General features: G+C 41.9%; 1 protein-coding gene across 3 annotated transcripts in view; it reads right to left on the minus strand.

The window, feature by feature from the left end:
• The window catches only part of BICC1 (BicC family RNA binding protein 1), a 275,205-nt gene that overhangs the window by 35,251 nt on the left and 224,740 nt on the right, over positions 1-15,214 (minus strand). For all 3 annotated transcript variants that reach the window (XM_037062751.1, XM_037062750.1, XM_037062753.1), the window contains exons 4-8: positions 6,473-6,552; positions 4,768-4,926; positions 2,717-2,770; positions 2,084-2,278; positions 1,623-1,874 (exon numbers count right to left, since the gene is read on the minus strand). In XM_037062751.1, the coding sequence (XP_036918646.1) occupies positions 1,623-1,874; positions 2,084-2,278; positions 2,717-2,770; positions 4,768-4,926; positions 6,473-6,552 (740 nt within the window). The remainder of the gene's footprint in view (positions 1-1,622; positions 1,875-2,083; positions 2,279-2,716; positions 2,771-4,767; positions 4,927-6,472; positions 6,553-15,214) is intronic.

A 15,214-nucleotide genomic window follows, 5' to 3' on the forward strand; every position in this document is an offset into this window, starting at 1 on the left:
GTCCGCCCTTCCCCAGGCCAGACCAGCCTCTTCACTATGTCTTAGCGAAGACTCTCCATAGAGCGACTCTGTGCCGGCATCTGCACTCACCAGACGGCTTCTTCAGCAGCCCAGAGCCTACCCCTCTTCTGATGTGGCTCAAACTTTACCTCCTCCCTCAAGTTAATTGCTACTATTGTCCTTTTAATTGCTACTATTGTTCTTTTAATTATACCACACTATTTAGCACTGCTGGGTTTGGGGGTTGTTTTTTTCTCTGACGCTTTCTCCCCAGGCCCCAATCTACTGAGTAAAGGAGACAAAATCACGTACACTCCCTGACACACAGCGTGCCCAGTGCTAGCCTAATGGCTGATGGGGTTTGTACATAAGTATCGGGAGAAGTTATCATGAAACATACTAGAATGAAAATGAAATTACTATGTTTCATTTCTCTTGTGGATAGAAGTGATTCTTGTAAGGACATGGCTATTAAAAAAAGTGATGGTATTTAAAATACAGGTTAAACCTTTTTAATCTATCCGTTCCCTCCCTACTTCTTTTGATATTGTGCAATAATATGTCTCACTGCACACCTACAGTTTGGGCGGGGAGAGCCACAGCATGAAAAAGTTCACTGAACTCAAAATAACACCTAAAGAATGTGAAAAGCAAGAAAAAAGCATGAAGAGGAAGCATAATAATCTCTGGATATGAATATGCCATGTGATTAGGAGCATATTAAAAATAGCTTAATAAAGTAAATTTGGCTAAAAAATATCATTCACAACAAAAAAATTTCATAAACTTATGTATTATATTCTTTCATGATTAAAACAAGTTTTCATCGATCAGAGAAATGGAGTCAACCACACAAAATTGGATTTTGTAAGTTTCTCAACAACAAATTCTACAAGTTAATTACAGAAAAGGCCATCCTGAAACTTACTGACTCAAATGTCACAGTAAAGGGTAAGTTCTGAACAGAAGACGACTTCGGTGTTTTTCATAAAAATATCTGTTAGTCCACATTATGTCAGTTCATTTGGAAACTATATATCAATTTTCACACTAGGTTTTTAAATGAAGACAGGAAGGATAAATATATTGCGAATTATAAGTTGGCAGCAGTACTGAATTATATAACTGTCGTGTTTCTTCAATGTATAACATTAAAATTCACAGCACAAACGGCATTTTTAAAATTATTTCAGAGATTTATGAAATGTCCAAACCTTTTGTGCTACCAAAATTTGTCTTTGAGGGTTATACTTAAAATGTATTTTTACTTTCTTGTCTAAATGGAAGACGTTCTTTATTGAACGAAAACTGGAAACCAACATAACTCCCATGGAAATAATCACCTTCCTCAAAATACAGTCATTTCATGTGAACCTCTTCTGTGTGTAGTCTAAGTTTTAAAAAAGGAAAAGTACTGCAAGGAAATTTCTCACCTATATGATGAAATTCGGCCCATGAGGCACTACCTACCTTACTCATTTACTTCCTTACACCAAGAACCTTCCTTATTTGACCAGGCTTCCAACGTGCCTTCCTAAATACCGCATTATCCAGGTGTGTGCAGCAGCATACACTGTGCCCAAGGAAGGAAAAAGTGTCGACACTAACGTCACTGAACCTACCATGAGATATTGCCTTGCGAGACAGACAGACTCAATGGTGCCCTGGAGGTAGACGGTGGATTTCTTCTGCGGGTTGCTAGGGTCAGGAAAGTGGATCTGAGCACCTGTTCTCTGCATGATGTGTTTGATGTTGCTTCCATTCCGACCCATCATAAAGAGATGATGCTGCGCTGCGATATCTAGCTGTGTGCTCACGGGGATAGCAGATGCCAAGCTCCCCGCGAGATGTTCCAACAGCATGGCCGTTCCCTCCTAGGAGAAAATGTGGGAGAGAAATTCGTGCAAAGTAACTGTCCACATACAGTGCACTTCTGACAGCGACAGAAAAATACGACAAATTCCATAAACCAGAATGTAATACCAGGGAAAATTCTGGAAAACAAACAAGTCTAAAATCCTTTAAAAATCAACCTTGAATAACGTGTACCCACACGATATTCGGAATTATCTCCATCGCGTACCTTCACGGCACTAGTGTTGTTCTGGGACCCTCGCACTATGACGGTAGCACCATACATTCGCGAACGCTGCTTAAATGACACCGAAATGTTGTATGTCTGGGATATGTGCTGGATGGAGGGGGAACTGGGATCCGGGATGGGCTGAAGAATTCCAGCAATCGGCAGCTCAAACATCAGCACCAAAGGAAGCAGCTCCTAAAAGGAGAGTATAAAGCCCAAAGCAGAGAGTTAAATTATCATTCATCTAGAACTATGTATAATTCATTCATTCTTTTCTGAAGATTAAATTTTAAACATTAACTGCTTTCATTATAGACATAAGCTTATGGGTAAAACATGTAAAGTTTCTTATAGGAAAGGAGCCTTTTATGGAACCAGAAAGTTTACAACTTTAACTGACTATGGCATTTTCCTTGGGACTCTGATTTCAAAATCACCAGAGAAACGGAGTCAGGTAACATCCTGAATGTTTCCAAGAAACTTCTTTAACACATTAAACCAACTTCTGTCAGTATATCCCACATACTGTGCACATGATTTTATTATAAATGGATCAATTATGATATTTTTGAATACTCTATAGTGGAAATATTGCTGACAGTGATTTACAGCATTAAAGTAATCAGTAGTTACCCGAATTCTAACTCGAGCAGACTCTACTCCGGCCGGCTGTCCTGCTATAGAAACCTGCAAAGAGAAGGAAACACAGTCAGAGCTATGAACCCACATCTGCTTTTCAAGTTACCTACATCCTTGCTACTCAAAGTGTCCTCCAGGAAAAAATGGCATGTTGACCCAGTGACCACACTTCTGGGAATACATCCTTAGAAACTCAAAACACTAATTTGAAAGAACATATGCACCCCTGTGTTTATAGCACCATTATTTACAATAGCCGAGATCTGTAAACAGCCCAAGTGTCCCTCAGGAGATGAGTGGATAAAAAAGCTGAGGTACATTTACACAATGGAGTATTAATCATGAAGAAACTCTTTCCTTTTGTGACAGCATGGGTGGACCTGGGGATTATTATGCTACGTGAAATAAGGCAGTCGGAGAAAGACAAATACCATTTGATCTCACTTATGTGTGGAATTTAACGAACAAAATAAACAAACAAAACAGAAACAGAGGCATGGACACATGAGACAGACTGACAGCTGTCAGAGGGGAGGCGGGTAAGGGGACTGGATGAAAGAAGGGGAAGGGATTAAGCAAAAAAAGATACATATATAACAGACACAGACGACCCACGTGGTGATAGCCAGAGGGAAAGGGGGTGGGTACCTGGAGGTAGGCGAAGCGGGGGATGGGGATGGGAAGAGCCTTTGCCTGGGGTGACAAGTGCACGACACACTGTGCAGATGCTGTTTTTACTGAGTTGCACACTTGAAACTTATATGGTTTTGAGACTCAATGTCACCCCAATAAATTCAATTTTTTTTAAAAAAGGATCTCAGGCACCAACCCAGACCTGCTTAATCATTATCTGCATTTCAATGAGCTCCTTGGGTAATTTGTGTCAATTGGTCTACACTACCCCCTGGGCTTACCCCCCATGAGGCCGTCCTGCCTCCTTTATAATCTCTCCCATTCACTGCATTTTCTCCCTTTTGTTTCAAGTCCTTGCCGACTAGATGAGTATCAGTACGCAGTGATACTGCTGCACGAGGTTCTTCAGATGCGGAACTACTCCTGGGCTAGCTGGTAAAAGCTGTTGCTCTAACACCCACCTCCAGCCCCTGGGGTCCCTGGACTTCCCCGGGGTCCATCAACTAAAGAATTAACCTGCATCAGGCTACGTGTGGGAGGCCTCAGGACGCTGCTCTCGGAACACATGCTTATGCCATTCCAGCGGCCAAATGTTCTGAACTCTGCCCTTGCTTTGCACCATGGCTTTGGGTCTAGTTCCCAGGTATTAGCTTAGAAGAGGGAAAACTTCTACATAACAAAAATAATAGTATCTGTTCAAGTATGCACTTAAAATGCTTTCATGGGGACAGGTGAGTTCCAAACGTAAGAACTAAGAAAAATGTGTATGAACTAAAGAGAGACACAATTTAGAAGTACAACCTGGTAGTTACAGGATAGTGACAGGGATGCGAAGTGCAGCACAGGGAATACAGTCAATAATATTGCAGTAACTGCGTGTGGTGCCAGATGGGTGAGCGATTTATCAGGGTTAACACTTCGTCAGTTATATAAATGCCTAATCAGGGCCCTGTACACCTGAAACTAATATAGTAGTGTAGGTCAACTGTAATTCAAAAACAAATTTTTTTTAAAGAGAAAGATGTAATTCAATGTGAGGAAGTGGGCACTCATGCATTGCCTCTCTGAAAGTGAGGTGGTATAGCCTGGGAAGCTGCACAGAGAACCCCAGCATAGGTGAGACAGGGCAAGCCTCGGGTCCTTGCCTAATTCACATGCTCTCCCGGCCTTCCCTTAGGGACTTCATAGTATGTTGCCATCACTTCCCCCATCTCTGCTACCAACCAACCACTTAAGAGATCAAGAATTTCAGGCCCGCAAACATGTCATCTCCTTAAAGAAGCAGAGTACTTTAAATCTCCACTACATGTCATCTCCATGGTTACTTTTTTGCTCTTATCTCCCCAAAAAGATACACACACGGAAAATAGTAAAAGTTGTTACATACAAATTCATGTGAAAAGACAAAGCACCTGGTTGCTTTTCTCTGCTTGGTTATTCCTGTTGGAATCTGGAAAGTGGATGTGGCATCCTGTCTCTTCCATCACTTTTTTAATATTGTTGCCACCTTTGCCGATTACATGCGAGTGTTCTGTATGTGACACATCCATCTTCAAGGTGACCCGATTGCTCTATGTGGAAATAATGTGTTAATTCTTGGTGCAGGAAAGGGAAGGAACAACTCCCTAAAACACTCCCTCCCCAGGGAACGGTATGAACAATGAGTGAGCCACAGCAGGCTGCACAGATTTCTTAATAAGGTCACCTTAATCTAAAAATGTTCATGTCTATCTATTTCTCAGTGGCTATAAACAAAGAATTCTTATTTCAAGACAAATCTGTCATACAAAATAGAAAGATACAATCTTTACCAAGAGAATTTTTGGAAAGTAGTTTTTAAATAAAATCAGCTACAATTACAAATAAATTACTTTTTTCCTTTAATATACTTTTATGAAATATTTAATTCAAATAACTAAAAAACAGATTAAAACACCATTACAAGACTGACTCTCTCTATATGTGCATATATATGTGTATGTGTGTGTATATATATATGTATATATATACATGCATGCTAGTAGGACTAGAGAACTAAGATAGGAAAATAGCAATAAAAATAAATTTCAGAAGTGTACAAATCTCTTCTTGTAAAGAAGTGTTTACAAGCATTTTCACAACTTCTACGTTACTGCATGTCCAACTTTACAAAGCAGACTTGCTACTCTCTGTGGTGGGGAGAAGAGTAAAGAAGACATCACAAAGCACAGACCTCCACCAGGAAAATGGCTTAAGTAGAACGACACAAAGTGTGAGATTAAATTAGAGCAAGATGTAAAATTCCAAGACACAATGAAATATTATGGTTTTATGGACTCTAGATATTTAGTTTTGGGAAATTTAGTGTTATAAAATTATAAATAATGATATGAAATCTTTTCTCATTTCTAAGATTCTAAAATTCTTCAGTCCTTAGGGAGTAAAATTTAAAAGTCAAAGGGCAACCAGATATAAAAAATATCAAGTTTTGCATCTTCTGAATTCTTAAATTTTAAATATACCTATTAAATACTTGGGTTTTTTAACTTAGTTCTTTTAGTTTGACCTTAGAAATACAAGAAGATATTGTTCTTTAGAGAAATTTCTAAAATAGTTAATAATTATAAAGTAAATAATTCTTAAGACTAAAAAACAAAAAAGAATAAGAAAAGAAAAGAAAGAGGAAGCGATCAGACACCATTTCAATGAACTATTGGTGGTTAAGAACCAGACAGCCTGGATTTAAATCCCACCTCCCACTTCTCGGCGAGTGGATCCTGGTTCAATTCCCTAACATCTCTGTGCTAAGTGAGTTATGAAAATTAAAAAATTAATATTTTTAAAGTGCTTAGCAAAGTACCTGGCATTTAGTAAGTAATTTAAAGTGTTTAATAAAATTAATGCTCATAAATGAGTGTGCACTCTTATAAATTTCCCTATATTTCTATATGTAGTTGCAGAGAAAGAATGCAGAGGAGAAAGTGTCAGGTCGCACATTGTAGAATCACATGTGCTTATTTTAAAACCCACCATTACTGTCTCCTGGTTTTTCTTCTCCAAATGGTCTTTCATAACAGCATGAAGTGGCCCTTGCAGAGACAAGGTTCTGACATCTGAGTGTCCTTAACATTCACTTACTTTTGTGTCTAAGACAGACATGATCATTTCCTTGGCTTCTTTAACATCTTCTTTCTTTCCAGAAACCTTAATATGGGGATCTACAAGAAATCAAAAACAAACAGCTCATGTGAAGCCTCCAAACTCTTGTTTTATTTTTATTTTAAAAATATTTTATTTATTTTTAGAGAGGGGAAGGAAAAGAGAAAGAGAGGGAGAGAAATATCAATGTGTGTTTGCCTCTCATACGCCCCCTACTGGGGACCTGGCTTGCAACCCAGGCATGTACCCTGATTGGGAATTGAACCAGCGACACTTTGGTTTGCAGGCCAGCACTCAATCCACTGAGCCACACCAGCCAGGGCCAAACTCTTGTTTTAAAACTGATGTTGCAATATAAAAAAAAAGATTCTATAATAAATTCAAAATTAATTCATTCTAAGTATGTTATCATTGATGTAGTGATGTAGAACAATAAAGACATGAATATAAAAAATATCTAAATCATACATTCACCTGTGTTTTTCCTTCTTAAAACTGATTAAACCATTTAAATGTAACTGAAAAATGAGTATACCATATAAATACATTTTAAACAAGTAAGGGGGTCTACAAATTCCACTTATTGACTGATCTCTCGCTACATTCCAGGCCTTATTCTACAACTTTAAGGGCATTAAACCATTTAATCTATACCAGAGCTTTCTTTGTATGGTTGTTTACAGAGGAAACTACTGTTAATATAAAAAAACTTAATCTTCCTTCAGAAATACTTAATATTCATTAAAAATCAGTATTAAGTGACTTATATGAGGTCTCTCTGGGAAAAATCCAGCCATTGTTAATACAACGAGAATGGTTTGCATGACATCCATGTAACCTGGCAGCCAAGGACAGTGGGAAGGAATGTGCATGTGTGAATAATGATGACTTCACTGTACTAGTCAGCAGAGATGCTGTTGAGCATGTGTACTGTGTGGTCATTGCAATCAAAATGATTGAGCAAGTACAGCAACAAATTTGCATAAAATTTTGCATTAAGCTTTAACATTCCTCCACAGAAACTATGCAGGTGATTCAGAAGGCTTTCGGGGAAGACGTATTGAGTGCAGCACAAATAAAAGTGTGGCACAGATGCTTCGAAGACAGTGGAGAATCTGTTGAAAGGGATCCACGTTCTGGGAGGCCTGCAGCAAGGAGAACGCCTGAGAATGTTGAATGTATATGGGCTGCAATGAACAAAGATCAGCGACTGACAGTGCGCGAACTAGGAGCTGATCCGGGGATTCCAAAAACTACTGTGTCTGAGATTTTGACACAAGACCTTGGCGTGAAATGTGTTGTGGCAAAATACAGTCTGCAGTTTCTGCTGCTAGAGCAGAAGGAACATTGCACTGCAGGTGCTCATGACTTGATTCAAACCGCTACCAAAGAATCAGATTTCCTCAAGAGGGTCATAACCAGAGAATGGTGGGTCTATGGCTGTGATTTGGAAATGAAGGCCCAGTCGTCCCAATGGAAGTCTCCTGGTTCTCCATGCCCGAAGAAAGCACAGAAAAGTCACAGCAAGATAAAGACCATGTTAACTGTGTTTTTTGATTCGGAAGGTGTAGTCCATCATGAGTACGCCCCTCCAGGCCAAACAATCAATAAGGAGTACTACCTCCACGTTCTTCATTAGTTAGGAATGCAATACAACAAAAATCAGCCATAGCTATGGGCAACTGGTGATTGGCAGCTGTATCACAACAATATGCCTGCTCATGCACCATGTCCTGTGCAGAGCTTTTTGGCAAAACACCAAATCACTCAGGTGACTCAGCAGCCATACAGCCCATACAACCATACAGTCTCAGTGCCCTGAGACTCTTGGCTTTTTCCTAAACTAAAATCGCCTTTGAAAGGGAAGAGATCTCAGACCGTCATGATTCAGGAAAATACAATGGGGCAGCTAATGGCAATGCCAACTAAGGATTTTGCAGCGTTTTGAACTGTGGAAGATATGTTGGGAGAACTGTGTGAGGTTCCAAGGTGCCCACTTCGAGGGAGACTGAGGTGTCATTGTCCTACATACAATGTTTCTTGTATCTTATTCAATAAATGTCTCAACTTTTCACAGCACATGGCTGAATACTTTCTGGACAGACCCATGCTCATATATACTACATCTGCTGCTTACTGATTCCATGGAACACTGTATAGGAAAGCATTCATCCATTCAGCATGTATTTTCTGAACTTCCATTCTGTACCAGTGCATTATTCTAGGGGCTAGAGGATTTGTCAGTGAAGAAAAGGACCTTGTCCACATGGAGTTTACAGTCTTGTGCAGGGAGACAAAAATGAATCAAATCAATAAATCACCTAGTATATTAGAGCATAACTGCTGAGGAAAGGGAAGAACAACAAAGGATGGAAAGTACCAGCGATGGGACAGAGGTGGGGGCATTAGCCTCACTGACAAGTGAGATGTGAGTACAGGCTTGAAGGGAGGTGAGGCAGTCAGAGCCCAGGCCGCACTGACGTCCTACAGCGGCCCGAGGGAGGCTCAGAGCCCAGGCCCCAGGGTGGGGGGACCTGCCTCTGCAGCCCCCTCTTCAGTCGGGTTCTCAAGTCTCCCCAGCAATGGGTGTCCTATTACCTCATAGGTCAGCCTGACCGAGGCCCAGACCTTCCTGGGATAAACCACTAGCTTTCATGATAAAGCTGAAGAACAGAGACAATTCTTCACCATCATCACAATCATTAACAATGCCAATCGTACTAACTGCCTCCGACACATGCCTTCTCTGCTAAGTCCTTCACATACTGGACTTTACTTCACATCGGGGACAGCATCAGAAAATGTGTGCTGAGCATCTTTCACAATGAACAAGCAATTCTGCCAGAGTCCTTATAAACAATTGATTCTCCAGGATAAAACATCAGAATCCCCTGGTGGGGATTTTAGTCAAATTACACACACTGCCCTCCTAGTGTGATCCACCCATCCCCTTCCCACCATGCCTTTGAGAGTCAAGACGGCATGGAGAGCAGGTCATATTCACAAGGTGCAACTGAGCTATTGGGGGGGAGGGGGGAGGGGGAGAGAGAGAGAAAGAGAGACAGAGAGACAGAGAGATGAAAGCGAGCTAGTAAGGAAAGAAGAATGGGAGGGAGAAAGGATATATTTTTAAGCTACCCACTCTTAGGACCAGGATGGAGCGATAGCTTCAGTGTTCAGGAATGCATGTGGCCTCCAGGGAGACATCCCAGCAGCTGTGCTTAGTTTGAGTCCCTGCCATCACCTCCAGCCCCCACCAGCTATATCTCCCAGACTGAGTCTCCTGCTGGCTGCTCTGGCCTTAGGCACGTCTCCTCACCCTGCTCCCGAGTTCCTTCTCTGACATTTGCCCTGTCCAAGGGACAATGTGAAGATCAAAGACCTTAGGATTGGTTAAAATTCTCTAAAACATTTAAGTGTCAGGGGGCTTAAAAGTCTGACAAAACGAATACCCAAACACCACAAGTCGGGAGAGCCTCCACAGTCAGGCTAGGGTTAGGGTGTTGCGTTCACAGAGCTTGTTCCCTAACGTAACCTAACGGGGAGGCGTTTTCTCCGTTAAGGCTCTCTGCCAACTCTAACACATGTACACAAACGGAGCATTTTCTTCAATAATTATCAGTAGAGCCACTACAACTTCTCTAGGCAATAGTTACTAAAAGGGCTGTCTCTGCATCCAAAATTTAGGTCTCAACTATCTTCGACTTCATTTTGAACAGGCTGGCTGGCATGTTAGTCTCTACTGCGAATGCTCACCACGACAGGACTGAAACCCAGTGTTGCTCAGATTGTGCCTGCTCTCCAGAACGGGAACTTGCTAAAATACCCACCAAGTTCCCGGGCCTCAGGGACCCAGCAGTCAGTGTTTGTTGGATTACCAAGTGATTTTTACATCAAGTATAGGACAGAACAGAGTAAACCACATTAAAAAATGTAATTGTAGTCTCTTCTGTATGGGCCAAAGATATACAATGTAAAATGCAAGCTGGACCCCTCAGCCCAGAGCACCAGGCCTGGAAGAGGTTGGCTGTGAAAATCAGCAGGGATTCTGTCTACCATGGAGGGATGGGAGTTGGGTCAGAGCGGGTGAAAAGGGGGAAGAGATTCAGTAAGCAAAGAAAAAACACCCTCATAGACACAGACAACAGTATAGTGATTACCAGAGGGAAAGGGGCTGGGGTTAGGTAGACGAGGGTAAAGGGGGATGAATGAGGGGGAAGGGGACTCGACTTCGGGTGGTAAATACACAATACAATATATAGGTGATGTATTATAGCATCATACACCTGAAACCTATATAATTGTATCAACCAATGTCACCCTAATAAATACAATTAAAATTTTTTTCTAAATAGAGAAAATACATTTTATTTCAAAGTGAAAGAGCACCATCTAGTGAGCAAAAAGTTAAATCATCGAAGGACACAAACAGGAATGCAAACAACAGATAGTCACCAACATGGAGCATCAGACTGTCTCCGGGATTTGTTTAGACAATGGTTCTTTAAATAATCAAATCTCATAAATACAGAGAAAAACAAACATGACAAAATTCTGGTTTAGACTGCCAAGCGGCCAGCAGTAGTGTATGTTTCATCCCCTTCTGCCCTTGCTCACAAAGATACCTGCAAGGTGTAAGCTCTTGTTCCAGGTTGAGCCTAGTGTGCTCATTTCGAAACCTGAAATACAGCTCTCTGCTTTCTGAGCGTCACAACTTACAGTTCGAATACGTCCACGTGCTACCACCAGGGACTGAGGTTCCATTCAGACCCAGCCCGGAAACACTTGATGGAGAAGAGGAGAGTCAAAGTACCAGCCATATGAATACTCATAAAAACAAGGAAAATGTCAGCTGTGGAGACTGATGGAAGATGATACAGAGATAAGCAGTAAGTGTATATAGTCTCCCCCTCCCCCAAATCAAAGATGACTCCAATTTGGGCATGCACGTGTTGAGACATTTGCTCTGAAAATAATATGCACTGAACACGGGGACAGTTCTGCAACTTCCACAGCCCCAAACCAAGTACCAGACACCCAGCAGACTGCTGGTGAATGGACTGACGGCCCGCCCCCTTCCCCAAACAGTCTTGACTGCAAATATTCTGATCTTATTATCTCGATAAAAATAGAGAACTTTCAGATAATTCATCTAGATTTTTAAATTCCTGTCCTATCGCTCCGCTCACATCTCTGTGGGAGAGAGGAAGAGCAGACAGCGATCCAGCCCTCACTGGGCGCTCAGCAGCCCTGGGTATGGACAAGCGTATAAAATGGGTATAGTGTGCGTGAGTTATGGGAAAGGGGCTGAACCTCTGTGCAAAAACATTTCTATCTCTTCCATGTATTCATAAGGATTTGATGAGACAACTGTTGTTTTCATAAGAACACATGCTAAAAAAACACCTTTTTTGAGTAAAAATAGTTGGGATGTTTATATGAACTTTCGTGAAATTTTAGTTATGGTTATAAAAGATTATCTCAGTGCCCTGGTTTCTACTCTATACTTTCTCATCCTTTGAAACCTTCCCATTCCTGGAAATACTAGTAAATATTTTATTGCCTTTCTGCCCCCCTCCTCAGGCTTAAATCTCCTTCCCATTTCATTCTTATTCCACTGTAAAATCTACAGAAAATGCCTGTCAGCCATCGTACCGTATTTACTGTGCTACAGAAAGAAACGTCCGACTGCCACGTGAGGAACTGAAGCCTTCAGTGCTCCCCCCATGATCTGTTTGTAGCTGCTTTCCTGTCTCCAAGACAGTGCTGTTGAGCAAAAGATTCCACCCCCAAAATCCAAAGTAATGCTTTCGTTCTCAGCATGTTCTTTCAGAGAGAGAAACAACAGCAAATTCTTTGTTTGACTAACCCAACTCCTCCCACCCACAATGCCCACAAATAAAAGAGGTCATCTTAGAGTTGCATTTGTGTTTATGGGGGAAAGTTCCTGAAATCAGGATGGTTTGGGTACATTTCACACATATATACAAAACGGCCAAATTGGCCTTAAATCCTTAAGGACCGGCCGGTGGGCAGGATTTACTTTCTCCTGACTTTGAGCTCTTTGCCCTTTTACTTCAACTTCTCTCTAATGAGTCTTAGACTTTAAAACTATCTCACCAAGAAGGAAGGACATGGCTGGGGCTGGGTCCGCCGACGCTGCTGGGAGTGGTCTGTGTTCACGGGCAGAGAGGCATCTCCAGCCTCCACTGAAAGCCCTGCAGCCACTGCGACTGTGCCCGGAGATGGGGTTTCACTTCCAACCCCACTCGAGCCCTGTCATGGTTCACAACTGATACCATGCGACCCATCAGGTATTTTGAACACTCTCTCTTAGGGTTGGCAAGCCACTTTGCTGACTGGCAAAAGTGAATTCAACGCACAGTCAGCTGGCCACACCCCATATCTTCCTGTGAAACAAGAGTTTCCCTCTGACCTCTTGAGAAATAGACTGTCCTTTATAAACAAACAAAAAAAAAGAGTTATACAGGTCAAATAACAACAGACTGATATCACATTTTGTAAGAGAAGACATATACTTCATCAAGAGACAGAGAAACCCTGAACTGACTAAATGTACTGGAAATAATTTTAAAAGAATGAAATAGAATGGCAGGAAGTCAATACACTTTCAGCTTCTTTTATAGTCAGCAAGTAATATAGAATCCAGACTCTCTCAGGAATGCTGTTTGACAACAAGAATTCCAATAAACTGCGTTAGAATAAAGAGACACAGAGTGTGTCTGGAGAGGTGGTAGGAGAGCCCAGGCTTCATGCAGTGAGGGCAGAATGTTGGTGAGCAGACACAACCCGTCCGATAGTACCACTGGGGTCAAGAAACAGCAGGCCCACCTGCCGCAGGCAATTCCTACACACACTATGCTGCTTGAAGATGAGGCATTAAATCATCCTTACTTACCTTGTCTTAACCCTGAAAATGTTATTCTCCTTACTAGTTAACAGAAAGGGAAGGGAAAGGGATAATGGAGAAGTGCAAAAGCAAATATGCTTTAAATGAAAAAACCTAGTTTTCATGAGAACAAATATTTCCATAGGTACCCGCAATCAGTTTACACACCATAATGTCCCGAGATAAATTCCTGTCAAAATTCTGTTTGGCAGAATGAAACTCAGTGCCCAACAGAGAAAGAGCATGTTGTGCACCACAGTGACACGAGCACAGGAGCAAACCGAGAGACAGGAGGCACGGCGAACTCCTCAAGATGATTTCCATGTAAATATTTGGCAGTGACTAGAGAGGAGCTGCCCTCAGCACTATGGTAATCAACACCTCAGGCAAGTTCTTGCTGAATGAAAGGAAAAGGTAAGTTCAGACTGAGTAGGAGCCTGTAGACACACTTATAGATTATGTAGAAAAGAGCTATCAGCTTGGGAAAATTCAAAGCTAGATAGAAGATACACAACAGTTCTTGTAGATGGAATACCAGCATGTCCAACATAATCAGAAATAAGAGAGTTCAAAACACAATGATAATAAGCTATTACAATGTTTCTCTGCTGATAATTCAACTCTGGGAGGAAAGGAGGCATGGCAGGGAAGAGGGAAATTGGGCACGCACCTCTGCTCTGTTAAAATTCCTTATGTGCCTTTTCAAAGCTGTTTATTTAATCAAAAAGAGTTATAGGAACTCAGCAAAAACCTAGAAATAATCTCAGAGAAGAACTAAATGCAAAGAGAGTAACAAGCAAACTCAAGGCATAACAGATGACATAATCAAGAACAGATGTATTTAAGGAGTTTGAGAATTGGAAAAAGGATAGCTACCTTATCTTATAAACCACCTTATCTTAAGCAGCGTAAACTAAACTCCAAGTGTTTAGAGGAACAGCAGAGGCGCTGTTCAGGTGGGCGGAGGGCAGGAGAAATCCAAAGCCCAGGAGAAACAGAACACGGAGAGTGGGAAGAGTGCACACAGAACTCTAAAAACACAAAGCCTAACACAACTCAATCAGTTTCTTGAACCCTTTGGCACCCGCGCTCTATATTCCAGAGATAAGGAAGAGGATTCCGGGAAGGGGGAGGAAGGGAAAAAACTAAGTGCCAGGAGGAAATCTGGAATCATTGAATGGTTTATTATAACAATTCCACATTAAGCCACGGGCTGTGCTAGGTTACTGCGAGGGAGAATGTTCACACGTACATGAGCTACAGATGGGCAACTCCTGTGACAGTGGGAACGAAGCCCAAGCCACATGACAAGACGAAAGCCATCATGTGGGGACCCAGGTTGAGCTCGGAGCTTGTACGAAAGAGCTGACCTGCACACGGGCCCCTGGGATGGAACCAGAGGCCCACAGCTACACACAGGGTCCTTCTCCTGACAAAGGAGAAGGCACTGTCGCTGGGGCCAGAGGCGCCTGCCAGGATAAAGCATCCACGGGAAACTGCTGAGATAACAGCACGTTATGCAAGAATTTCTAGGAGCCAGAAGTGACTAATCTCCCTTCTCTCTCCAAAGAACACTGATGTTCGCAGTGCATAGGGCAGCTCCCAGCGGTACGCCTGTGGTCTAAACTCAAAGCACTGTAATCTGCGGCCAGGGCAGACTGTCCCGTTTTGCAACAGCTGGGACTACTTGTGAAACATTGTGACACGCCACTGCTGGCTGCCAGCACAGAAAACTACCACGTGTTGAAGGGTTCACACACATTAGACAAGAAAAGTCCTGGAAATGAAGGCTTGACCCAATCATACCACAT

The sequence above is a fragment of the Sturnira hondurensis genome, unplaced genomic scaffold, assembly GCF_014824575.4.
Source record: "Sturnira hondurensis isolate 20B ecotype Veracruz unplaced genomic scaffold, ASM1482457v3 Scaffold0014302, whole genome shotgun sequence".
Taxonomy (NCBI): Eukaryota; Metazoa; Chordata; class Mammalia; order Chiroptera; family Phyllostomidae; genus Sturnira; species Sturnira hondurensis.